Raw genomic sequence first — 27,244 nt, 5'->3', positions numbered from 1 at the left:
TTCCCAAAACACACAACTGCCCATATTTTTCCCCAGCCTAAAGCCTTTCAACACCTTCCCATTACAAACGCTTGAGTTTTAGGACCCTGTGTTGGCAACCTCCCAGTCCTGCTGATCTTTCCATTGCAGACAACCCCCTTTTCAGCTGAGATCTTGGCTATCTTGTGGCTTTTACTATGCTGTTCCCTCTGCTTGGACAATTCTCCCCCAGGTCTGAGCTTGCTGATTCTTTCCTTAAATACTACCTCCTCATAGAGAGCAGAGCCTTTCCGCCCTGTGATTATCTGTAACAGAGGGCCCTCCGTTTGTTACTTTGAAGCCCCTACCACAAGGAGTTGTCATTTATTTTTGGGGATGTTTTATTACCATCTCCCTTACGTTTCATGAGAACAGAGATTGTCTGTTTTGTTTACCACTCATTGTATGGCCAGCTCTTCATTCTGTGCCTATCACAAAATAGGTGCACTGTTAACAATGAATAAATAAGGAACTGATGAGAAAACTTATGTCCTAAAAAGGGGTGTGTGTGCAAATGATACTAAAAAGAAACTAGCCTGGCTGGCATGGCTCAGTGATTGAGCGTTGACCTGTGACCCAGGAGGTCATGGTTCGATTCCCAATCTGAGCACATGCCTGGGTTGCAGGCTCCATCCCCAATGTAGGATGTGCAGGAGGCAGCCAATCAATGATCCTCTCTCATCATTTTTATCTCTCCCTCTCCCTTCTTGTCTGAAATCAATAAAAAAAAAGTTTTTAGAGAGAGAAACTAGCCTCAGCTATTTAAGCAGGCAATTTGGCCTTCATGTGGTTTCTCCTCTAAGTACAGGTTTTTATCCTGAGCTTCCTCACACTGTGTGGTTGACTGTGTCTCTGTTTAGGCCAACCACTGACTGTAGAGAGGAGGAACTGCAGTAAATAAGAGCGGAGCGTCACTCCAAAGGGTTCAAGACCTTGAATTCTTTGGGGGAAAGTGACAGCAAGCACAGAGCTTTCCTTTGCCAGACCTTGTATTTTGTCACAGACATTTAATAACTGGTTTAAACAGAAATATTAAGCAATCACTTCTTCCTTTGTTTTTGGAACCAAAAATTCTTTTTGTTTACAAGCAAGTAAAACCAGAGAAGACAATGACTCTTACTATAGAAACAGCATGTTTATAAGGAAATGTTAACTCTACAATCTCAAATCAGTATCTGTTTCTGCCCTAAGTGCTTTAATATAGCACATATTTTTCTAATTATGAAAGTAATGCCTCATATCATTATAGATAATAGAATATTAAAATTGTACTTAAAAGGATAAAACTAGGGAAATAAAATCACATCCATGGAATAGGCTTGTTTTTTGTCCATGTCCATCTGTTACTCTCTCCTTGGAAACTAAACAACAAAAGCTTCATTCATTTCTACTTTAATTACACCTTCTGAATTTATTTCTAGGTATCCAGGTCAGTTGACTGGATTAGCTAAGTAATGTAACCCAGCCATTTTGCCCTTATCTCTTACCAGAGTTGAGGATAAAATTCAAGATCCTTAATGTGGTATACAAGGCCCCTCATAATCTGGCTCCAGTCCACTCCCAGCCTCATTCCTCACCACTTCCTTCCCTTACCCACTTAATTAGGAGCTTACTAGAGAAAGGTCATGAGCTCCCAGTGTGTTCGAATGGTCCAGACCTCTCTATTCACCTCAGTAGTTCTCTGCAGGGGATAGAAGGACGACCAGGCCTCCTTTGTGTATGGTATAGACGTGGGGAATGGGTTACAGGATCCTGATGTGCTAGATTTACCACAAATGGATGAGCTGGGAAGTGAATTCATCTGGAAGGGATAAGGTTGATTACTTTGATCAACTCGCAGAGATCAGAGTCTGTCCTCATGTGTGGCAGTGCCACCTAGATCACAGGCGTCTTGAAGAGAGCAGCAATGACCCAAATGTGTCCCCCTCCAAAATTTCTATGTCAGAGTCATAATTCCAAAGTGAGGGTGTTTGGAGGTGGGGTGATCAGGAGAGTGGAGCCCTCATGATGGGATTAGTGCTCTTACAAGAAGAGGCCAGAGAGCCAGCTATGTGAGAGCACAGCCCTCTCAAACCCGGAGGAGGGCACTCACCACTCACCAAGAGCTGACTTCTAGGCTCCAGAACAGAGAGGAATAAATGTGTGCTGTTTCAGCCCCCAGTCTTTGGTAATGTGTTACAGCAGCGTGAACTAAGGCAAAAGCCATGCCTGGTCTCCCTTCCAAAGAGTCCACCAACTTGCAGGGCTGGTTGTCAAGGACTTGTGCCATTCTTTCTCTCTAAAGAGTGACCTTCAGATGCTCCTCCTGAATGGCCTAGAGCCCCCTCCATGACTGGGCTGGTAATGAATACAAATGCAAATCACAAACAAATTCTAAAATAGAGTAGTAGGCGGTCAACTTGCCCTGGCCATAGGAAGTATAATCTGACAGGTGCTCCAACAGCTCCAGCCACAAGGCTGGGATGCTGGGGTGTGAACAGGTGCATCTGCCCTTGCAGTGCTTTTTCAAAAGGGCCCTCAGAAGGAGCCTTGTGCTGATGGTACAGTTAAGCATCTTGATTGTGGTGGTGTTTACATGAAACTATAGTTGGCATAAAATTGCATACACACACACACACACACACACACACACACACACACACACACATACACACACACGAGTATATGTGTAACTGGTGAAATATGAATAAGATCTATGGTGTGTACCAATGCCAGTTTCCTGGGTTTTACGTTACACTGCAGTTATGCCAGATGTTAACATTGGGGGAGGCTGGGTGAAGGGTGCATGGGAATCTTGCTGTACAGTTCTTTGCAAATTCCTGTGAATCTGTATTTCAAAATATAAAGTTTTTTTTAAGGGGGGAGGGACTCAGAATACTGGAGTACTTGATCTAAGATATAAAAGAGTGAATTAGAGATGGCCTTGAAGCTAGAAGATCCTGTTCCTCTGTGTCTGGGTCCAAAGATGTTCCTGAAGAAAAGAATGAAGTGGGCAGCTTAGCAGATTCATAATGAATAGAGTCTGGGAGTGCTAGAGTAGGCCTGAGAAGCCCCGGAAACTCTGAATGTCTCATATGCTCAGGTGACTGCCATCCACTAACTATGTTGGCCTTATTTAGCATCACTGCAGCTTATTTCAATCTTCCAACAGTATTTATTAAGCACCTACTGTGTGCCTGGCACTCTTCACTCTTCTAGTGCTTGGTGTATGTCCAAGAATAAAACAAAGAATCCTGCCCTAGTGAAGCCTATGTTCTAGCATAGGGGAGGAGGCCGAGAAAGAAAGCAAACGGTAATAAGTGAATTCTAGAGCATTCTAGCAGGTGATAACTATTATGTGGGAAGAAAATAGAGCCAGGTAAAGGGGACCAAGAATCAGAAGGTAGTATGGGAGGAATGTTGCTAAATTATCTGAGTTATTAAATGATTGTATTGAAATTTATCCTGTATTTGAATTTCTTTGCCCACTACCAAATTCTATTATTCCTATTTCTTCCTGATTTCTTCTCTCCGTCTTTTATTTTAACCTTCCTTTTTTCTGTTTCTTCAATTAATTCCTTTTTTATTTCTCTCCCTTTCTTAATGCTGTCAGTGGTGTGTTTTTTTTACCTGAGTGATGAGTACTTGCAAATTTAAAATTTAGCATTTTTAATTATATTTAATAGTTTTGTTCAGAAGGGACACAGTCGAGTATTTAAAAGATAACTTTACATTTAACTTAAAAAATATGTGCAGTAATTTCCAAATGTACAATTTGATATCTTTATTTATTGAAATTCATATACAACGCTGGACTCTTATATAGGTTAAAAACATAACAAAAAACAATTTTAATTTCAAGTAAAATTTCCATTGGCAATACAGAGTTAACCCTTTGCACTCGCTTGCTTTTTTCTCGATTCCTTTATTCTACTCGGGATTTAATTTTTTAACTACCCCAGATTTTACAAAGCGCGGCAGTAGAATAAAAAACTGGAGTTTCTTTTCATACAAACTTATTTATTTGGATTTTTTTATATTACAAATTATTGATACATTCAAAGAGTATAAAAAGAGCTGCTACCGATGTTAACCGTGTCGAGTCACACTCGACATCCGAGTGCAAAGGTTAAAATATGTATATTACTTAAAAATGCATGGAAGAGACAGTATTTCTATTGCTTGGGAAACTAGTCAAATACCCTGGCCTTATATAATCACAAATGGAAACAGGATTTCACAAAACTCTAGCCTTATTGTAAAGGATTATTTTGGTTATTTCCTTCAACTAATAAAAAAATAAGCAGTGCATATTTCCTCTATTGAACAGAGGTATTCATCCATTTTCTGCAAGACTTTTATATTCACTCTTTAGAGATATGATTTATTGCCATTACAAGCAGGTGTTACTGTGAAAATGAGATAACATTATAATCCTGGTTATACTGTGCCCAGCATGGGGAGAAATCTGTTCTAAGTCAATTAAAGACAGAATAACCCATGAGCATGAAAGAAGATTGTAACATCAAAATCCATTACAACTCACTCAAATTCCAATGTGCAGAATGGGGGTGGGGATGGCGATGATGATTCTTTTAACCAATTTGGTATGATCACTGATGATAATCCTTCAGAAGTAGAGACCTTGTTTCTCATTATATATAAGAAAAAGCAGAGGTAAGACATGCTGCCTTTGGATTTGGGAATTTCCTACATCTGTGCCAAAGGTAGAATGTAATTATCAACCAGGCAAGACATTGTGTCCGTTTGGGGACCTGAGTGTTTATTTTTCCCTAGAAATGAAGTACAACTTCATTTACTTGAGCATAAAATGTAGGGTGTCCCCCCCAAATATATACACCCACTTTGAATAATTATAAAGGCAGTGTTTATTAAAATACATTTCACTTTCAAAATTGAACTATCAGCTGTTAAAGTGTGTATACATTTTGGGGGGGACACCCTGTATATGGGAATAGTCCCGGGACTGCAGCCTATGTATTATATATAATACCTAGAAAATCACTGGCAGTCAGAAAAGATGAAGTAAAACTAAAAGCATATTTTCTGGCTCAAAATATGGATTTTTAAAAACCTAAACATTTTCGATGTAAATATTCCAAACCATTTTTTCTTTTGCTATTGAGTTCATGTGGACTGTTCTGTCTTAAAAAACTCGTTTTAAACATAGATTTATATCCAAATTATTTACTTTTAGATTTTTTGAAAGGTGGTCAGAATTCAGTTAAAGATCAGTTCTTTACATACTGCTAAATTTTAGAGAAAAACATAAACTTATTTTAATCACCACAGTCTTACAAACATATCAAAATTGTTTTTTGTTCAAAATAACACAATTTTTGTACTAGATTTTAAATAGACCATACCGCTATGTAACTCTACACAGTGATTATTTCTATTGCATTTTTAAGGCACAGATAGTTTTTCATATATTTTATTTGATCCTAATTGTGATCCATGATTATCATATCAAAAGGTGATTTTGATAAACCACAATCATCTTCTTATTGCTTCACCTCTCTAAATCAATGCTTTTAAAATATATCAGCCTAGTTCTGAAGCTTTGAAGTGGACCGTGATTCTGAATTCTGGTTACATATATGGTCACTATAACATTCATGATTAAGTACTAACCAAATTTGCATTTTAAAAACTTCTTTGCCATGTTTACCAAAAGTGATTTTTGAAGGCCTTTATTGATAAATGCATTAACAATTCTATATCAGCATTTACTCATTGGGCCCTCACCCCGTGGTTCAGTGCAGCTCATGGGGATCCAGGCCAGTCAGAAATGGAATGTTTTAATGATAATCATTCCTGACTCAACTGCCCACAGAGGCTTTTCGGTCACACTTATTCCGACTGAACAGAGGTACCCAATACCCACATGAACAGTGTTAGCCAACATGTCAGAGGTACAGCAGCATGACATAGCAGATCCTAGCTAGACATTGTTAAATTGCCAGGGGAATTCTCCTCACCATTTTACACATTTTAGAGGTAAGCTATTTATTTTATAAATAAAGCCTAGAAACAATTTTAAATCTCTTTCTTTCAAGGGTTAAGATGTTTTAAAAAAAATTAAAGGTTTAAAAAAAATCTAATGGGCCCAACTGGTGTGGCTCAGTGGTTGAGCATTGACTTATGAACCGGACGGAGGTCTCGGTTCAATTCCCAGTTGGGGCACATGCCCAGGTTGCGGGCTCGATCCCCAGTGTGGGGCAGCTAATCGATGATTCTCTCTCATCATTTATGTTTCTATCTCTCTACCTCTCTGAAATCAATAAAAATATGTATATTTTTTAAATCTAATGGAAAAAGAATGAGTGTTTCAAGTCCAAAGAAGTAGTCAATGCAGAAAATGCTTGCATAGAAGAATTACATTGGTGGTTAAACTTTGCCTTGCAGTCCTTGCTTATAGTGGCCTCCTGAGCCCACTTTCAGGAAGCAAGGCTACGCATAGCCTGTGGAAACAAAGGGGAAACAAAGTGTTAATACAACTGAATTCTCCTTAAGTCTTTTTACAAATATGTAAATGTTAGTGTTGGTTGCTTGCATTTGCTCATCTTAGTTATATATTGTCATAATAAAAATAGGGTAAAAACTTAATTTTGTAACTCATCATCATTTAATTAGATTTATTTAAAAGCAATAATTACTAATTATTGAGCACTTAATACGTATCCTTTAATTTCCACAATTCTTTGAGGTTATTATTATTTCTATTTTGTCCTGGGCTACATAGCCAGTAAATAGCAGAATCAAGGTTTGCATTCAAATCCATCTGGTTCTAAAGTCCATGTCCTTAAACCCACTCGGCATACTGCCTCACTAACTACAGGAGTCCTACCTGAATGATCTTGTTACATGGCAATCAAAAATACTTCTAAGCATGGAATACTTATGAATCTGATGAATCTCAGAGGGAAGTGAGGAGGGGAGCCAGAAGAGATTAACCAAAGAATTGTATGCATATATGCATAACCCATGGACACATACAATAGTGTGGGGAAGGTCAGGGGGAGGGGAGGTGGAAGAGGTCAATGGGGGGGAAAAGGGAGACATCTGTACTACTTTCAACAATAAAGATAAATTCTTAAAAATACTTCTATATAATGTGGAATTTTTTTAAGTACCAGTTTTGATATATGAGTTTGTACTCAACTAAGTTGGCCCTATATCCATAGTCATAAACTACTACACAGCTCAGAGATGATGTTCCTAGGCTCACTAAGCTGATGGGCTAAGATGCAGGACCTCTAGTTTTCACCCTAGCAGTGTATTTCCTCCACAAAAGTCTTCTCAGCCTGTCATCCTCACTGCCTGATTTTACCATAGAGGTTTGAATATTATGCTTCTCAACATTTTTATCAGGACCTGGAATAAGGCAGAGAAGGCATGCTTATCAGATTTTTATATGACACCAGTGGGGGTGCATAATTAATATGCTGGATGATAGATTCAGCATTCAAAAGGATGTCCTTAAATGGAACAGACAAGATATAATCTATCAGAAATGTGTAGTCCTTCACTAGGGGGTCAAAAACCAATTACATAAATATAAATGGGGAACCCAGCTGGATGACAATTTATGTGAAAATGCCGAAGTCTTTAGTTGACCCCTGCTCAACAAAAGCAAAGGATTTTGATGTAGCTATTATGAAAATAAACACATTTTTTAAGTCACAGTAATAGAAATATCTTGATGAGACCAAGGTAAGTCATGGTTGCATAATCTCCACATTGGCCTAACCGGATCTAGGGTTTTGTGTCCACTTCTTTGCCAGAGAAGCCATGCCAAATTGTGTGTCTATGAGGAATGGTGAAGGGAACTGGAGGAGTCCCACCTGGAGCAGAGTCTGGTGGAGACCTCAAAGATACTCTCAAATATTTAAGGGCTGTTCGTGGGAGGGTTTGTATTGCTAGAGAAGGCAGATCTCAGCCACCAGTTATTAGAGAAAGGCCAAATCTAGTTTTGTAAGCACAACGAACACTTGGAGATTTCCAACCATGTAACAAATTCCCTGGAAAGCTATTAGTTGCTGCCCGGTCAGTGTTGAGTTTTGACCTGTGAACCAGGAGGTCATGGTTCAATTCCTAGTCAGGGCACATGCCCAGGTTGCGGACTCAATGATACCCAGTGTGGGGCATGCAGGAGGCAGCCGAGCAATGATTCTCATCACTGATGTTTCTATCTCTCTCTCCTTTCCTCTCTGAAATCAATAAAAAATATATATATATTTAAAAAGCTACTAGTTTCCAATGTCTAGAAATGTTCACACAAAAGCTGAGTGAACATCCTTAGACATGGTGTAGAGGGATTTCTGTGTGAGCAGTACTTGATTTCTAAGACATTTTCAATTTTCAATTTCTCTGATCTTTTGTTAGTCCCAGTGGTGGAGCCACAATGTTCACTCAGATAAGTTTCAGTCGGGTTTCCTAGGAATTGACTGATGCCCCCAAGGGCATCAGAGATACATAGACTCAGTCTTAGAATTCTAAGTCATTATCAGCTGAAGAAACGTCATGAGGTTCCTGTTCCTCACATACTCTCTCTGAAGCTTATGAAACTCCTGGGTTAGAAATTCACTCTAATCACCTTTCCTCTACTCCTGAAGTCTTTGGAAGAAAAAAGTATTTGGAGGCTTAGACATAAAATCAGGACCAGTGTGTCGGCTGCTTCCAGTTGCTGATCCTATATGCCCCCAAGTTCTTAATGTCTTCAAGGCAAAATTCTTGTTTTCCATTTTCCTCTTCCTCATAAGCCATCCTTTGGGTCTTTTTTCCCCTCCCTTTGGGTCTTGTTTTAAAAAATGTTTTCTCTAGTTTGTATCAGACATAGTCACTATATGTATTATTCTATTCAAGATTTAATCCAAATTATTTTCTTTGAAAGGAAATAATGCTCATACCTCATCCTCGACATTAAGTTCTTCTTCAATCAGCTCTGCTTCCATTAATTCAAGAGGATCTTTATGGTCCTGGATGAGGGAGATCTTGACAAAGAGAACACAGATAATATTTATGGAAAATATAATAGCATCAACCCACCTGATACTCCACTGAAAATGACCTGAAGCGCTGCTGGTGCTTCTCATTTATAAAATCTACATACTAGTACTTCAAAATCTTTTTCAGCTTTCTTGTGCTTTTGTATTTCTCACTTCACATTTTCTCTGTACCATGTTTTCACATTCAAGTGTAAACTGGCATAGTTCTCCATTGTTAACCTCCTTTTTCCACTCTCTTCCCAGCCTCTGAAGTGCATGCCTCTTAGGAGTCGGCCAGCCTGCCTGAATGATTCAGCAGTCAATCGTGTCTTTATTTCAAGGGCTAAACTAAGAGCACTTAGTACAGCATTGAGCACGCACTGAATGGGCTCGTGACTGACGACAATAAACAGTCCCAAATTAAATTGGATGGGTATTAATTATATTGGAGATGGAAGCCAACATCTATGGACCAAGTTGGTTGTTCAGGAAAGTTCTGCTTCTTAGCAGTAATCAATAACAGAGGACACCAATAACAGTTTGGACTTTGTCTTATGCATAAAGGATATTCCCAAAGCAATTCCAGATGTTTATCAAGATAAGAGTGACATTTCACTTTTAACTACTTTTCATCTCACAAATCAATAATTCAATTCTCTTTGCTAGTGTGGAAATGAATTAGAGACTTCAGTCCCTGGGAAGATGGTCAGGCATAATGGGAGAGTTAGAGGATAGGTGTAACTACAAATTGGACTCTCTTGGGATAGTCCTGGTGTTTGTCATATGAAGGGAAAGGGAGAGGGTCATATCACTGCATCCACAATATCCCCAAAATACAAATTATCCTTCCTGAAGAAAAGGAAAGTGCCACAGGCAGGGGTTATCATTACTATCCAACTGCCATATCCAGGGCTTTGTGCTAGATACTGAGAGCACACAGTATAAGTTCCTGACCTGAGAAGCTACCAGGGCTCAGCCCGTTATCCAGTGAACCAGTAAGTACGTAAGCACCCAGTTATACTCAGTCTGACATTTGTTCAGGGTCAAAAAATCCATCCCAGCCACTCACAGTGCCTCCCTGATTACAAGCAATCTTGAGCCTAACACTGGGGGGCATGGCTGGTTAGTGGCTTTTGTGACATTCGTGGGATCTGAGATCTTGGGTAAGAACAGAGTGTAAACAAATAACAAAATAACTTTGTATGTTGAGAAAGAAATTGAAAGTTTAAAAATTAATCCTCACCCAAGGATATACTTTTATTGATGAGAGAGAGAGAGAAACATTAATCGGTTACCTCTGATACAGCCCCAACCTAGGATCAAACCGCAGCCTTTTGGTGTACAGGACAATGCTCCAACAAACTGAGCCACCTGGCCAGGGCAATTCTATTTTACTTTTAATGAGGGACCTTCTTTAGCTACTTTACATGATCCCACTTTGTTGTTTTTACCCGTGGGTTAGAAAATGGCTTATGAGTTTTCAAAGATGAGCATTTTGCATGTAGCTTTTTTTTTTAGATTTGTGGTTTTGCTACTTTTTTTTATTTTTACTTTTTTTGTATTCAATGTCCAGATCTTGGAATTTAGGACTAGTATTTTCTCCAGCAGCATTAAGCAGAGCAATCTCTCCACTAACTATATCTTAAAAGAATAATATGCTATTATTTTCTAAATTAGTTTTTTCACTTCAGATATTAACTTCCAGTTTACAGTAAAAATCTACCTTAATTTTAGGGGGGGGAGGAGAGAAGCAATGTAAAATATAGTAGACTGTATCACTGGAATAATTATGATTGTTATTTTTATAGATATTGTTTTTGTTTTCGAAATTCACTGTGGGAGGGTCTGTGAGAGAAGAGGTTCTTGTACCAGAATGCCCACCAGCTCTCCCAGGTATTGGATAAGAGGACGACAAAATAAGGAGTCCCCAGGAAATGGGGGTTTATTCTATTTCATGGGGCTAATTCATGGCTTTTAATTTTTTTTCCTTTTCAAAGATCACTTAAGACCTAATGGATCCTATTTAAAGACATTTATCATCAAGAGTTTCTAGATTGCTGAGAATTGAAACTGCATTTGTATATACAAGTCCCAGAAGCTCCGAGATTCAGTGCTCATATTCTAAAAAGGCACTACAGCTAAAGTCTACCTTTATTAGTAAACCTGCACATTATAGAGCTAATATGTTTGAGGTGCTCCCAGGTGCTTTCCTATAAACTACCATATTCAGTCTTCATATCTGCCCAGCAAAGTAAATGTTTTTACTCCCATTTTACTGGTGAGAAAATTGAGGCTCTGAGAAGTTAACCAGATGGCTTAACATCCTACTAGACTGAGACTCAAAACTAAATTTGTGGAATTTTTTGCCATTTATAGAAATCATGATAGTTCAGGAAAGATAAAAATGTAGAAAGGTGACATGTTTACCGTTTCTAAAATGGAATCTTGAATTTCTCGAGATTTAACCCGGTTCTGTACGTGGAGGACAGCATCATGGACAGTCAAAAAGAATATGTCCTTTCTGTTATCATTAAAGAAACCACATTTCTCCAGCTTTTCTATTACGTGATCTTCAAAAGAAAGAATGAATGTTTAGTTAATCTCTTAAGATATTTTATAACTTTAACCAATACCAAGCTTTGGCAGCTCCTCCTTTTAATTCTTCCTTCTCATTTCCAAAATGTGACACTGCTCTACGCCAAGTTTCTTTTCCAGTAGCACATGGCATGGCTGTACCACAACTGGTTGTATGTAGTCGATGGCCTTGGTTCCTGGCAGGTCCCCTTTGCCAGTGTCCCCATCCTCCAGCTGCTGTGATTCTGGCTGCTACTAGTTCACAGCTGTGGCCTTCTCTGGAGACCTTTCCTGGGCCCATGGGAACCGTCTGGCCTGAAAAGGCCTGGGAGGTTACACCTCCATCCTTGCATGGCCTGCAGCCACTGACAGACTGACATGGGGGTGGGGGTTAAAAGGCCGGCTCCCTGGCCTCAAGGAGGAATAGCCCTCGGGTGCTTTTCCTGCTGGGTGCTCCTTGTGAAATTAAGCTAAGGAAGACTTTTAAACGATTTTTTTAATCTTTATTGTTGAAAGTATTACCTATGTGACCCCCCCCCCCCATTAGCCCCTTCTAGCCCACCCCAGGCCTTCACCACCCTATTGTCTGTGTCTATGGGTTATGCATATATGCATACAAGTTCTTTGGTTGATCTCTTCCCACCCACCCACCCTCCCCCGCCTTCCCTCTGAGGTTCTGCAATCTAATCTATGCTTCTATGTCTCTGGATCTATTTGTTCACCAGTTTATTTTGTTCACTAGATTCCACATTTGAGCAAGATCATGTGATACTTGTCTTTCTTTGACTGGCTTATTTCATGTAGCATAATACTCTCCAGGTCCTTTCATGTAAGGTAGACTTTTGCAACCATATCTTTGTCCAGCTTCTTCTCCTGCCCTAACCCGCTCCTCTCATTCCTTCATGAATTTTTCCAGGGTGTACTATCTCAGGAAATCACTTGTGCAAGAATCCTTACCTCAGTCTCTGTTTCTAGAGAACTCAGCCTAAGCATCAGTATCTTCCTACACACATACTCTCTTACGTTCACAGACAGAATCATACCCTGGAGGGTCCTCCAGTTTTAAGGGACCTAAGTCATCTGAAGCTCTGCTCTTCCTAGGACTGCGTTTCCACGGTGATCGGGCACTGCTTTGAGGACATCGGTTTCCTTGCATTCCAGCTCTATGGCACACATTGGAAGTAATACTCCCTCAGTTGAAAAAGGCCCTCAGTGTGAGTGCTTAATGGGTAGAGTTTCAGTTCACGGTGATGAGAAGTTTTGGAAATAGATAGTTGCGATGATTGCACAACATTGTAAATGTACTTAATGCCACTGAATTAAATGCCACTTGAATGTGACTAAAATAGCAAATGTTGTTATACATTTTTTATCACAATAAAAAAATCACTTTTAAGGCCTTTGGTCATGATGTATCCACGTTCTAAGATAGGAGGAAGTCTTATAGATAGATATGTACTGTATATGCATTTACCTTGAAGCGATGCAAAGTACACATTTACATCAATTCTTTGGAATTCTTTGACAACCTAAAATTTTAAAAAGGAGAATTTGAGTAATTTTACCTGCCCATACTTCCGTAGCATTCAGTCACTTGCTCGGGAGAAACTTCAATACTTTCATGGTTAAACAGGACTTTGAGGAAAGCTCATTATTGGGAAACCACAGAGGTTTTCAACCTACAGCGACGATATGATTAGGGATGACAAGACCTGTCTCAGGAGGTGGCAACATCCAGTGCTCAACAGCACAGCACTTGACAGCGGATGTGCTTAATAAATATTTGTGGAAGGAAGAAAAGAAGGGAGTACGGGAGGCTTCCTAATACAGCCCCTGCAGATGGGAGACATGAGCATGAGTTTATGTCTTTGAGTGGCAGATATGCGGGTATAGAAACACGGCCACCAGAGTCTAATGGGAAAACTGACCTAGAAACCAGGGGCTCTGTATTTTGACGGTGTCAGTCTTAGTATCCTGATGGTGATTTTAGACAATCGTTTTGCAAGATGTTAGCACTGGGAGAAACTGGGTAAGGGGTACAAAGGATCTCTCTGTATAATGTCTTACAACTTGATGGGAATCTGCAATTACCTCAAAATGTAAAGCTTAATTAAAAAAATGAAGATGCAAAACCTATGGGCAATAGTAAAATGGAACATGAAGTTTCTGGGGAGAAGAACAAGACCTCCGTGCAAGAATACAGTTTGGATTTTTCACAATTGTCTTTATGGCATTTGAAAGCAATTACTTGTTAGGTGTGTAAAATATTCTGGCATTAAATAAAGACTCTTCCCCAAAGTAATTCCTTAAACCCTTTTGGCCAACACGATTTCTACAATGCACTTGAGCCAATGCCTAGAGTAAAATGCTCTCAAATGAGCTAATGATCAGGTCTGCTAAGAGAACTGGAAGAGAAGCTGTCAGCATTTTCTCACTTTTTTTTTTTTTTTTTTTTGGTCAAGTATAATCAGTTTTCTACCTTCCTGCCTGGTACCTGCACCTTGGAATAATTTCCTAGCCTTGCAGAAGTAGCCAAGAAGCCCCAGCAAAGATAAAGCTCATTGAGGGTCAGTTTCATATTATTACATCTGATTGTTGGTGTCTTTAACCTGCTTACTTTTCTGCCTGACTTGTCTGATACCTACCTGAAACTTTACTTGAACTTGACACTCCTGATCAAGCTGAGACCCCAGTTTGTCTGCTTTGGAACACTTAGTACAGTTGTTATTTAAAAGGTTACTTCATGTTTGACTTCCCCTCTAGCCTGCTTAGTCCTGTGAGGATAGGGACTATGACTACTTCATCATTTGTCTCTCGTGCCTGGCTGAGTGCCTGGCACATATTAGTCACTTCACATCTATTTGTTGAAAGAATGAACTCGACCTTGCATAAATGGTGTCTGGTATCATGAATGTTCCTGTCCTACGTGTTCCTCAGCCCTTTGACTTCCTAGATGCCTGACCTGCTTCCTGTACTAACCTCTTAATAATGCCTGGCTTCTCCAGTCCTGCCATGTACCCCGCATTCCCCACTCTACTGCTGTTCACGTAACAAATAAAAACATAATACTTAACATAAATGTCCTTCTTTTCATATCCCATTTCCTATTTATTCTCAGAAAACATAATAAATGTTAATATTTGCTAAGGGGTGGCTATATGCCAGATACTGTTCTAAACCATAAATAACCATATATATGCTTATTTAATTTTCATAAAAACCATATGAAATAGGTGCTGTCATTATCCTCATAACTGAGGTACAGACAGATTAAGCAACTTGCCTATAACTGCACTAACTGCAGCAAGTGGTAGAGCCAGGATTCAACCCCAGGTAGTCTGGCCCCTTAGCCTGTGCTTTAAAATACTACACTATTGCAAAAGCATTCCTCTAGAACAAGTACAGAGCCTATACAATCAATCGTCCTTTTGTAAGAATGGGCAACCAATATGGTTTTACTATTGCCAAAGCTCCTAATCTATAATTCAAAACACTTAGAACCTTACCACTCGCAATGATCTCACTCCAACAACATCCAAGAAAGATACAGCTCCACAATCAAGCACGAGGCTATGGATTGGCACTTTGGGAACATTCACTTTCACTGGAATCTCAGAATTCCAATCCACTTGAATCTCTATTTCCTTGGTTGGGATATCAAGTTCTTCTGGGTCTTCAATATCTTCATCAGGCTCAAAAGCATTATTTGATGAACCAGCACCACTTATAATGCCATTCTAAACAAAGAAAATACTGACAACTTAATTGCCGATGATTTGGGATATTTTTTCAACCAATTATTTCAAATGAATTAAAAATCCTACACATTGTTCCTTGGTAAGCAAAACATGGAGGGAGTGAACTCTTAAGAAATGAGGTTCGCCGTAGCTGGTTTGGCTCAGTGGATAGAGTGTCAGCCTGCGGACTGAAGGGTCCCGGGTTCGATTCTGGTCAAGGGCACATGCCCGGGTTGCGGGCTCGATCCCCAGTGGGGGAGGTGCAAGAGGCAGCCAATCAATGATTCCCTGTCATCATTGATGTTTCTCTCTCTCCCTTCCTCTCTGAAATCAATAAAAATGTATTAAAAACATTAAAAAAAATTAGGTTCACCTCAGTCTAAATGTTGATGTTCTCTAGGAAGAAAAGTGGAAAAGCAGAAGAGCCCGGAAACTTGATTCTGGAAGACTGGAATTGGCCGAGAGATACATTGGCAGGACAATAAAAAGGAAGAGCTCTACAAGTTAATGAACTTATTGCCTTCTATTATAATTTTATGGCATTGAATTGAATTATTTTGTTCCTTTCAGTAAAAATAAGGTTTAATTTCACAATGGAAAAAGAACTCATACCCTATGTTTTTTCTTGCTGATTTAATTTTATTTCCTCCCATGCCCTCTTGCCTACAAGAACAACTCAGCTGTTGTCTGACATATGTATGTACACATCTGGGCACCAAAGGGGGTAGATTTAACTTTAGACAACCTAATTGCTTTCATTTTCACTGAGAAATAAAAGAATTTAAGAGGGGGAAGAACGATATTGCCTCACCTTTGTTGCTCTTAATTGCCCTTTTTTGATGAGTTTCTGTATTTTCCTCAATGCTTTCAGCCTCTTATTATACACTCTAATGGCATCAAATCCAACCTTTGGAAATAAAAGTCAAGTTACTTAAAACATCTGGTTTCTAATGCTCATTAATGGCAATTGTTATCTGGGAAGGTTATTTCTCGAGTGGTATTATGACTTGAGACATTCTGCCAAATAGAAATTCCTGAGGTTTCCATGGTTTCCACTACTAGGCCATCTATGCCACCCACCGAGAGACTCAGTAGCATATTAAAGACTCCAAGACAATAGGAAACAAAACAGCAAAAAATAACTTCTTTAGCTTTAAATCTGTGTTTTACAAATTTCCTTAACATTAAAGAGCTCTTTTATTATTGCAAAATCTATGTATGTTCCTCTGAACCAGCAGTTCACCCCAGAACTCACGTAGTAAAACACTGATCTAAAGATAAAAACCTAACTTTGAAGCATAGCATTGAATTCAAGACCAGAATTTCCTGCTTCCATATTCTATACTTTCTAACCCTTTACTCCAACTGGGCAGCCCTCCCCAAAATGTTCCCACCTTTTCCTCTCAGTTCTCAGAGTTTCCAAACACCTGATATAATCTCCTTCCTCCTGCCCACCACCACACAAAGCCTGATAAGTTCCAACTAACAGGACCACTCCCTTCTATGAACTCTTAGCATGTACCGTCTATATTATTCATTTAGAACTTACTCCAGTCCTGCCTGGAGACAACTCTGTTTTTTTTGTCCAGCATAGTTACTGCTACCTGGATTTTAAGATATACACTGAGTGGCCAGATTATTATGATCTCTGAACGCATAATAATCTGGCCACTCAATGTGTGTGTGTGTGTGTGTGTGTGTGTGTGTGTGTGTGTGTGTGTATTAGAGGCCCGGTGCATGAGTTCGTGCATGGGTGGGGTCTGGCCAGCCTGGCCAGGGAGAGGGGACATGGGCGGTTGGCCAGCCTGCCTGCTGGTCAAGGGGACAATTTGCATATTAGCCTTTTATTATATAGGATATTCACTGAGTGGCCAGATTATTATTCGTTCAGAGATCATAATAATCTGGCCACTCAGTGTATGTTATCGTTGTTGTTTTTTCCTATCCCCAATAGAGCTTTAGTTATATGAAGGCAAGGATGTTATAATTCTTAATGTCATACCCAAAGGGGACAGGGTATAGGGCCTTCTACCCAGTTTGAGCCCAATAAATACCTGTAGAATGAATGAAGTCTTAAAGGAAGTTAGCAACCAAATTTCTAGGGATAAAATACTTACTGTAGACTTGATACATTTTTTAAAACCATCGACGTTGCCATAAAAAATAGGACTAGAAAACCTAAGAATCTTCATTCCTTCCGGTTCTTCAACCTGGCATTAAAAAAAAAAATTATCTGAGATTAAATAATTTTAGGCCTCAAATATTTAATTAAATTTCTGGCTATTCAGCTAGAAGCTGAGTTACAATTGCTGAGAGGGGCTGGGTAGCATCACTCAACTATCCTTAAGAAGCGGCCTCATCACAGTTGGGAGGCAATAGGTTACCCAAACTCCTGAACCTCCGTAGTCCCACAGAAGGTCATGCTAAAGGGCCTTAGAAAGCAATTATTCAACCCTCTGATTTCCAGATGAAAAAAACAAGCTCAGAACAATGACATGAGTTGCCTCAAGTTCATGCCACTACCTTCTTTTTTCCCCCAAATTCTTTTAAAATAGAAAAAAAAAAAAAGTAGCAAGATCAAGGGGATCTGCACAAGCTGAGGCTTATGATGTCTTTCTTTTTTTTTTATTTTTTAATAATCCTCACCTGAGGATATGTTCACTGATTTTTTTTTTTTTTAAGAGAGAAAGGAAGGTGGGGGAGAGAGAGAGAAACATCGATGTGAAAGAGTAACATCAATTGTTGCCTCCCATATGCACCCCAACCAGGGATCAAGCCTGAAACCTGCATTTGTGCCCTGACTGGGAATTGAACCCGCAACCTTTTGGTGTACAGGACGACACTCCAACCAACTGAACCACCCAGCCGGGGTTATGCTGTTATTTGCTTGTTCTTACCCTGACACAGAGTGGCCAGGTGAAAAGTAAAACCCACAGAATTACAGGCTGTATAGTCTTTAGGAATCATAACAATTTTAGTCCAACCGCATCAAAGAAGAAAACAGAAGCCCTGAGAGGCTGAGCGACTCGGGCAAGGTCTCTAGAAGCTGGAGCCTACAATTCAGAACTCAGAACCCAAAGCCAAGAGATTCTCTAGAATCATTTTTAGCTCTTAATGGCACCTGGCTCAATATAACTGAGGAAGATTGTGGAAATAAATTGAGTAGCAGCTACTGGAACTCCAGATTCAGTGCCCAACCTTTTTTTTTTTTTTTTTTTTAATGTTAAGGTAAAACTAGACAGCCCTGGACAGTGTGGCTCAGTCGGTTGGGCATCATCTTGTGCACTGAAAGGTCACCGGCTCAATTCCTGGTCAGGGCACATGCCCAGGTTATGGGCGTGATCCCCAGTCAGGGGTGTGTGCAGGAGGCAGCCTATGGGCGTTTCTCTCTCACATTGATGTTTCTCTCTCCTTCCCTTTCTCTCTCTTCCAAATCAATAAAAACATATTTTTTAAAAATTAGACTACAACTTCCTAAGGTTCACATTTTTTAATTTAAAAAATTTATTTATTTATTTATTTATTTTGCTAAATTAGTGTTTTCTTCATTTTTTTTTTTCTGTGCTTTTTCATCTTTGTTTTCCCTGCTGGTTACTAAGCAACCTTATATGCAGGAATCATAAGCCCATCAGTAAGATGTTTATTTTCTTTGTTTTTTATTTCCTGTATTTTATATTATTTCTTCCAAGTCCAAGGATAGAGCACAATGTCAAATAGGTTCTTGGTGACAGAGAACATGAAAATCTCTTATTAGAAATGAATGAAAAATTTTTTTCAAGAATTTTAGACAATTTTATAGAAGATACAGATCACATAGCAGAAAAGTAGAATTTTTCTTCCTCTTACTGCTTTAAATTTTTGTTAATGCCTTGCCTTTCAGCGGTGTTAGTGTATGTCTCGGTGTGGACCTTTGTGTGTACAGCAATTGCGTGCAGTGGGCATTTTGGATTTGTATGCGATGTTTTTCATCAATTTGGGGGAAATGTTGATATTTATTCAAATATTATATCTGCCTTTTTTCTCTTTCCTCCTCTTTTGAGCCTGTCATTATACATATGTCAATATGTTTTATTTTGTTCTAGAGGTCTCCGAGGCTCTGTCCATATTTTTTTTATTGAGGTATAATATAACATTATATTAGTTTTAGGTATACAACATAATTTGATATTTGTATATATTGCTAATGATCATCACTATAAGTCTAGTTAGCATCTGTTACCATACATAATTATAACATTTTCCTTGTGATGAGAATTTTTAAACCTATTCTCTTAGCAACTTTCAAATATGTAATACAGTATTATTAACTATGGTCAGCATGCTGTACATTATGGCCCCATGACTTATTTGTTATATAACTAGAAATGTGTGCCTTTTGACCCCATTTATCCAGAGAAATAGAATTTGATTCAACTTCTGGAAACAACTGAATTACCTATATTTAAAAATTAGAGGCCCGGTGCATGAAATTCATGCACGGCGGGGAGGGGGGCAGGGGGGGTGTTGTCCCTCAGCCCAGCCTGCAGTCTCTCCAATCTGGGACCCCTCAAGGGACCTTCATTTTTTCCTTCAAGAGTGTGGTGGAAAAACCCTAGATCACCTTCTTGGATTCTTATAACCCAAATTACCAAGAACACTGCAAGTGGTGGCCTACAGGGAGCTTAGCCAATGAGTTGTCAGAAAAGGTATTTACTCTCAAACTGGTTTGGCTCAGTGGATAGACCATGGGCCTGCAGACTGAAGGGTCCCAGGTTTGATTCCTGTTAAGGGCATGTACCTTGGTTGGAGGCACATCCCCAGTGGGGAGTGTGCAGGAGGCAGCTAATGGATGTTTCTCTCTCATTGATATTTCCGACTGTCTATCCCTCTCCCCTTTTCTCTGTAAAAAAAAAAAATCAATAAAAATTTTTTTTAAAAAAAGGTGTATCCTCTGCAGCTCATGCAGCCTCAGGTTTGTGTCCACTGGGCTAGGGGCGTGTCCCTGCCACCCGGTGGTGGCTGCCGGGGTCTCCGCACACCCCAGAGGCCAGCAGCCATCCCCCTGTGGAGGGCGCTAGGCTGGGGGCGTGGACACAAACAGCCACTTGGTGCTGGAGCTTGGAAAGCCTCTGGGGCGGGGAGGGAACATCCCCGTCTCCAAATGCCCCACGGCCAGCAGCCAGCCCCACCATGGGCCCCAGGCTCGAGGCTTGCAGGGACCCTGGGCAGCACGCAGCGGTGGCTGCCAGGGTCTCGGCACACCCCAGAGGCCAGCGGCAGCCCCTGGTCCTGGGCGCCTGGCTGGGGGCATGGCCCCAAACTGCCGCTTTGTGCAGGAGCCTTTGTAAGCTGCTGGGGCTGGGGCGGGAACATCCCCGTGTCACTATAGCAACGCGGGGATGTTCCCGCCCGCCAGGTTGTTTGGCGCCTACACCCATAGGCTCTGAGTGGCCAGGGGGCGTTCTGGGACCCCTGCCGCTCAGGACCTAAGCACGGGCCTACAGGCTAGGAGCGGCCTGGGTCCGGAGGATGTTTCCTGGACCCAGGCGGCTCAGCGCCTGCATATGCAAATTAACCGCCATCTTGTTCGCTCTGATTGGCTGTGGGTGTAGTGGAGGTGCGGTCAATTTGCATGTTTCTCTTTTATAAGGTAGGATTCTTCTTATCATGGTTTGACATTCAAATGACCTTCAACTAGCCTAGATGAAATTCATGTAAACCATGGATGTCAGAGGGCACATTGAGTAAGAAGTTTTCATGACACCCAGTGGACTTCTGGAATTTCCTGACAGAGCCCCCCACCTGTGTCGACCTTGTCCCTAACATACTAGGAGAGAAACCTGCAACCCCGAAGATCCAGGCTCGCAAACCAAGTCCAGCAAATGTCTCTCACAGGCACTCACGTTTTTGTAGTCCTTCGTACTCTTGTAGATGTCTGTGCTGGGGATGTTTCCAAGACCGCTCCAGGAGGGACTAAAAGAAAAATTAAGGTCAGGATTTTTTTTTTTTTTGGGGGGGGGGGGGGAGGCGGAAATAGGCATATTTTGGAATAAAAGGTTAGAAGAAATAACAGCTACTGAAGAGCCCATCATTCTGATGCTCTGGGACAGATGAGACGTTCCTGTAGACAACGCTGAAGTGAACAAACAGCTGGTGTTCGTGTGCCATTGGAGGGGGGGGGGGGGGGGAACCCTGACTCTTGTCTGAGGCTGAGAGAAATAATGAGCGTCACACTGACATGTTAAAGGGTAAGCAAAGCGCTTCCACACCTCTTCTATCTTATTTAAGTCCCACCAGAACGCTGAAAGGCCAGCAGTATTCTCCTCGTTTTCATCGGTGAGTAAACTGAGACTCGGAGAAGTTGGAAAAGGCCCCGAAGGCAGGAGCAGCGCAGCCGCGAGCTGTACCCCGTTGGTCTTCAGCGCCTGGAACAGTGCCAGGGCCTGGAGCTGACTTGTCCGTCCACGCAACTTCCTGAGGAAGCCTGGAGAGTCTGCCGTGATCAAATTAGCCTCGTTTTCTACCAACAGGAGCCCGGGAGGACCAGAAATCAGGCCTTCCCATTTCCTGTTCCTGCTGCCATCAAACCGATTCCATGAATCCCCAAGTGCCACTGGGGACCTGTGCTAAATAGATAATTCCTGGAGAAAGAGTATCTGCTTGGGGTACTTTCAGCAGTGTGCTCTCCGGACCAGCCTTATAATGACTGGAAATTAAATACTGTGGAGGATACTGCATTCTGCTGGCTGAAAGCCTAGACAAACCCACTCGGCAGCTAAAATGTGCCACCCATTTCTCCTCGGCTGAGTGCGCCGTGCTCCGTTTTAACTTCAAGCTTATAGATGGTACAGGCTCTCTCCACAACACCCTCTCTCCCGCCCACAGCCACCCAGGAGAAGGGAAGGCCGAGGCTACAGAGGAGAGGCAGCCAGTTGGAAGGACAGCTCCTGAGTTACTAGGCAGAAGCCAGCGGGGCACTTTGGGGGCTTTGAACTCTTGGGGGCCCTTGGGCACCATTTAAGGGCACCGAGGCAGGCAACAGCCTTCTGTAGGTTCCAACATGCCAGCCGAGGAAGAAGGGAGAGAACTGGCTGGTGGCACAGGAGAGTGGACTTCGGCTAAACTGAAAACGTCTGTGATGATGGGTTTCCAGGTTTCTTATTCCTTGGCCACCCAAGCACAGGCAGAGAAGGGGCCAGAATTCTAGAAAGATCAAGTCGGAGGAGGGAGAGAAGCTGTTTCCCGCTCTGTTCTGACAATGTCATAGACCCAGGAGCGCTCACACGGAATGCCTCTCAAGAGGCAAAACAAAACCAACAAAAATCTTGCCCCTTGAGGCGGCCTCCCATGTGATTTCCCATTAAACTGCGTCTTTGCCGCTATCACTCTGAAGATGATCTAATTATGTTTTCTTCATATAATTGTGTGGCTTATTGGGTACAGATTTGAGTACATTTTGGCTGCAATGAACTGTTTTTAAAGTCTCCTGTTCTGAGTTACATAACTCTGAGTTACTAGCTTCAAAAGAAACAAATTAAAGATATATGTAGCAGCTATCCTGTCCTGAGCCTGAGCCCAGTGCCTCACAGGCTTCATCTCATTTTAAAAAGAAACTGCGAAGCAACCTCAGTCTTCTGCTGAATCTACTATCTTTTGGTCTTACCATGACCAAGAGGAGAGCACCAGCATTAGAGCTTGTGACTAAGTGTATGGGATATGGGGTGAGAGCCACCTGGGCTCAAATCCTGGTTCTGCCTCTTACGATCTATGAGATCTTAAGGAAGGTTCTTAACCCTGCTGAGCTTCAATTTTCTTACCTGTAGGATGAAAATCACATAACCTACTCACAGGGCTTTTTTGAAGGTTAATATAATAATATGTGTAGAGCACTCACTGTGTGCTTGCAACACTGTATAGTAACTTATAAAAGGGAGTCGTTTTACTGTATTTATCAAAATGGTATAAGAAATCTCAGGGTGGGTGGTTCTTTATATAGGTAACCTGGGTCGTATATTACTCACAACTGAATTCTCAGGACCACCGTCAGTAATCCAAATATAAGGCCAGCTAGTAAACCGAGGTCCAGCCCCAGAATGATGGACACTATGCATGTAAACACCCAGATAACCTAGAAAAAAATAGAAATAAAAAGGACTATATTAATGTATCATGTACCATCAGGTGAGGGATTACATGTAAAAATAATAAGATCAAATTATAGTTGACCCTTAAACAACACAGTTTTGAACTGCGTGGGTCCACTTATACATGGGTTGTTGTTGTGTTTTGTTTTGTTTTTTCAGTAAGACCTATACATGTATTTTTCTTATGCTTTTATTCATAACATTTTCTTTTCTCTAGCTTACTTTATTGTCAGAGTACATATGTAATACATATAGCATATAAACTTTGTGTTAATCAACTATTTATGTTATTGGTAATGCTGGTCAACAGTGAGCTATTAGTAGTTAAGTTTGGGGCGGGAGGGTTAGGGTTATATGTGGAGCCCGGCTGGCATGGCTCAGTGGTTGAGCATCAACCTATGAACAGGAGGTCATGGTTCACTTCCCGGTCTGGGCTCATGCCCGGCTTGTGGGCTCGATCCCCAGTGGGGGTGTTCGGAGGGCAGGCAATCAATGATTCTCTCTCATTATTGATGTTTCTATCTCTCTCTCCCTCTCCTTTCCTCTCTGAAGCCAATAAAATATACATGCATATATACTAAAGTTATATGTGGAATTTTGACTATGCAGGGAGTCAGTGCCCCAACCCCCACATTGTTCAAGGGTTAACTGTACAGCTTTTTTTGATATTCTGATTTCATTTCATATTTAAGTGGAAGTAGAAATGGAAATTGGCATATAGACCCACTCTCCTATTTAAATTTTTAAATTTCATTTTAGAATAGGTAATATATTAACATGTTCAAAATGGCATTAATATAAAGGGAATGCAGTAAAAAATCTTATTTGCACACATCTCCCCTCTCCACCCACGTCCATCCTCCCTCCCTGTTTGTATTCTCTTATTTCTCTCTCTCAGTGTCTGGGTGTGTACAACACACATGCACACTTTTCACCAGCATGTCCTTTTGAAAATACAAGTAAATATGACTACAAAGCATGTTTTATTTTTCCGTCTTTTAGCGTGTTATATACACTCTTCTATTCTGCACTGGTCATTTTTTTCACTTAACAATTTGCTTTGGAGATCTTTCCATATTGATATACAGGGAGTTTTCTCATTCCTTTCATCTGTTCTGATTTAAATTAGAGCATAACTCTTAAAGGATTTCGTTTCTGATTTTTCTCATTCCTCAGAACAGTTGTGAAGGTTACTTTGGTCAGAATTATTATCCACATGGGTTTTTGTATTTTTTCTTTGTTTTTGCTTTGCTTCATGTTTTGTTTTGTTTGTCCTTCTAAATTAGAGGGTTAGTTGTTTGTTTGGTTTGTTTTGGGCTTTAGAAGGCAAACTGTATATGAATGGGATTCTTGCTGGAAATGGATCTTCCCAGAGATACAGGACCTTAAAAAGCACAGTTCAGGTGGAAGACTTCAAAGCTTTGGTTATCTACCCAATTTTAATTACTGCCCTGGGGCTCCCCAAATGCAAGACTTAGGAGATAAGGGGACATAATGATATGGCAGGAAGCAAATAAGAACCAAATCTTTTTTTTTTTTTTTAAAGAACCAAATCTTATTTCAGAGAAAAATGGGTGACTTACAGCATCAATCTTGTTCTGCCTCCATAGACGAGGAACATCACACACTTGCATAAACATCCCTTTCAGGTTGGCAATTACAACAGCTGCCAAGACCGACTGCCAAGAGAGACAGAGAAGGCTGTGTTATTCAGGGGAATAGTTTTCCATGTGATGATTTATAAATCTCCTGTGATTTATCTGGTGGCAGAGCAGAGAAATTATGCAATCAGTGTACGGAGAAGCAGGGTTATACCTTCTGCAAGGGTTCCAGCAGCTTCCCCAAGGCAACGATGGCGATCATCACAACCCCAGCCGAGATGATGCCGGCAACCTGAAAGACACACAGCTCCCATCAACAGAGTTCTCTCTTCTCCCCCTGTCTCCCAGCGCGCTGGCTGTGTGCATCACAGAGCCCCTTCCCAGGTGCACTTGGTGCTCCCTGACCTCCTCCTTCTGCTCATACTATTGAGAGAAATAAGAATTATTTGCTAAAACTCTACAAGACTGAAGAAAAATGGAAACCATATATATATATATATATATATATATATATATATATATATATATATAGCAGCTATGGCAGAGAAATGAAAGAAACTGTGGAGACTGGGTCTACTAAATAAAGCCAGTTTGACCTGGATTTCATCTGGATATATTAGACCTCTAGGTTTAGGGTCAGTTCAGGAGGCCAAACTTCTAATTATTTGCCCTCTCAGGAAACATGCACCGTTCTCCTTCCCAACAATAGAATATGGTAATGTTTTGGGGAAGTAAATTCTCAGGGAATTTACTGATTCTTCTGCATTATTGAATCAGCAGCCATAATAAAAATTCTGTTAACACTGTACTTGTAGCACATCTTTGCCACCAAAGTTCCAGACAAGATAAATTTGTCTGTCTTATTGCAATCTCAAAAATGCAACATGAGCCCAGCCAGTGTGACTCAGCGGTTGAGCATTGACCTTTGAACCAGGAGGTCACAGTTCGATTCCCAGTCAAGGCATATTATTTTCTCTCATCATTGATGTTTCTATCTCTTGCTCTCCCTCTCCCTTCCTCTTTGAAATAAATTATATATATATATATATATTTTTTTTAATTAATTAATTTTTAATGCCACATGAGCCTACTGAGAAGAGGGACCATGTCTCCTGCTTTCTCTAACAGTTCTGCAGATGTAGTCTCAGAACTTTTGCATCCCAGTAGCCAGAGTGATGACGGGCAATAGCAGGGGTAAAGAAAGCTTCAGAAACTTTACCTTCGCTGGCAAAAATAGCTCTCCTAAGATCCATAAATAGTTAGGAGAGAGGATGAGGGGGTGGGACCTATTCTCTGGTTTGATCAGATGACCAATGAATTCTCTGTTCAGCTGGGGCATGGCCAAGGTGAAGACTAGAAGCTCTGAAACAAAGGAGACAGGAAACCAGAAAGCAAAGCAATCAGAGAGGAAGCAGCAGGAAAGGTTGTGTTGGGCACAAGTACTGCCTAGTGTAAGATGTTTGAGTTAAAGGAGAAAGATACAAAACTTAAGGAAATTTCACAGTCATACTTATTCATATCACCTAGCAAATTGATCATTCATATAGATAGGTCAGCCTGAGGCAATATTATGTATATGATGTACCAATCATGCCTCCAGATTCCCAGTACCTTGGTGAGATTTCCTATCTCCTATCTAAGCAGAGAAGCTAATATCCTCCATCCCTCCCTTTCTTTCTTCCCTTTTTCCATGCAATTACTTAACCAATATTTATTGTCTTATCATGAGCAATTTGCATCTCACTGTGGATGTAGGGTTCTGTGAATTGGTGAGAGATGCGGAGGTTGGGGGACAGCTGCCCAACTAATGCCAGGTGGGTGGCCACCTACTCACCAGGTATATGTAATAATAAGCCCCTAATTATGGGGATCAAGACTAATTTGATTACTATATTAAAATCTGCGAGGGGACCCATTACTTGACGCCGTTTTGTGGGAAATGTTGTAGATTTTGTATCTATGAGCAGATTCGATTATTAGAAAATTCCTTATTCTGTTAAGTGAGAGGGTAGTCAGAACTAGAGAACCGTTTGTAATTAGAATTCCTTTTCTGTGAATCAGTAGGATGCAGAGGGGGGCGACAGAAAGAACAGGTTGCAAAGTTGAGCTCTTGTGCAATCTGTAGATGTACGGGAACAGTTAATGTCCACTAACATTCATTCTTCTGTTCATTCATTCAGCAAATATATGCTGGGAGCTTC

The 27,244-nt window shown here is 40.7% G+C and overlaps 1 protein-coding gene across 1 annotated transcript in view; it reads right to left on the bottom strand.

Moving 5' to 3' along the window:
- Positions 1 to 6,458: 6,458 nt before the first annotated feature.
- Positions 6,459 to 27,244, bottom strand: part of SLC26A4 (solute carrier family 26 member 4) — a gene marked incomplete at both ends in the record, with an annotated part of 41,256 nt that continues 20,470 nt past the window's right edge. Inside the window, 11 exons of the mRNA XM_079785765.1 lie at positions 6,459 to 6,482; positions 8,931 to 9,014; positions 11,436 to 11,578; positions 13,057 to 13,111; positions 15,089 to 15,319; positions 16,131 to 16,226; positions 17,437 to 17,529; positions 21,202 to 21,271; positions 23,320 to 23,426; positions 25,026 to 25,121; positions 25,258 to 25,335. Of these exons, the coding sequence (XP_079641891.1) occupies positions 6,459 to 6,482; positions 8,931 to 9,014; positions 11,436 to 11,578; positions 13,057 to 13,111; positions 15,089 to 15,319; positions 16,131 to 16,226; positions 17,437 to 17,529; positions 21,202 to 21,271; positions 23,320 to 23,426; positions 25,026 to 25,121; positions 25,258 to 25,335 (1,077 nt within the window). The remainder of the gene's footprint in view (positions 6,483 to 8,930; positions 9,015 to 11,435; positions 11,579 to 13,056; positions 13,112 to 15,088; positions 15,320 to 16,130; positions 16,227 to 17,436; positions 17,530 to 21,201; positions 21,272 to 23,319; positions 23,427 to 25,025; positions 25,122 to 25,257; positions 25,336 to 27,244) is intronic.

This window comes from Cnephaeus nilssonii (assembly GCF_951640355.1).
Source record: "Cnephaeus nilssonii genome assembly, chromosome: 12".
Lineage (NCBI taxonomy): Eukaryota > Metazoa > Chordata > Mammalia > Chiroptera > Vespertilionidae > Cnephaeus > Cnephaeus nilssonii.
Note: the sequence above shows the minus strand (reverse complement) of the source record. Positions and strands in the feature narration are given on the sequence as shown.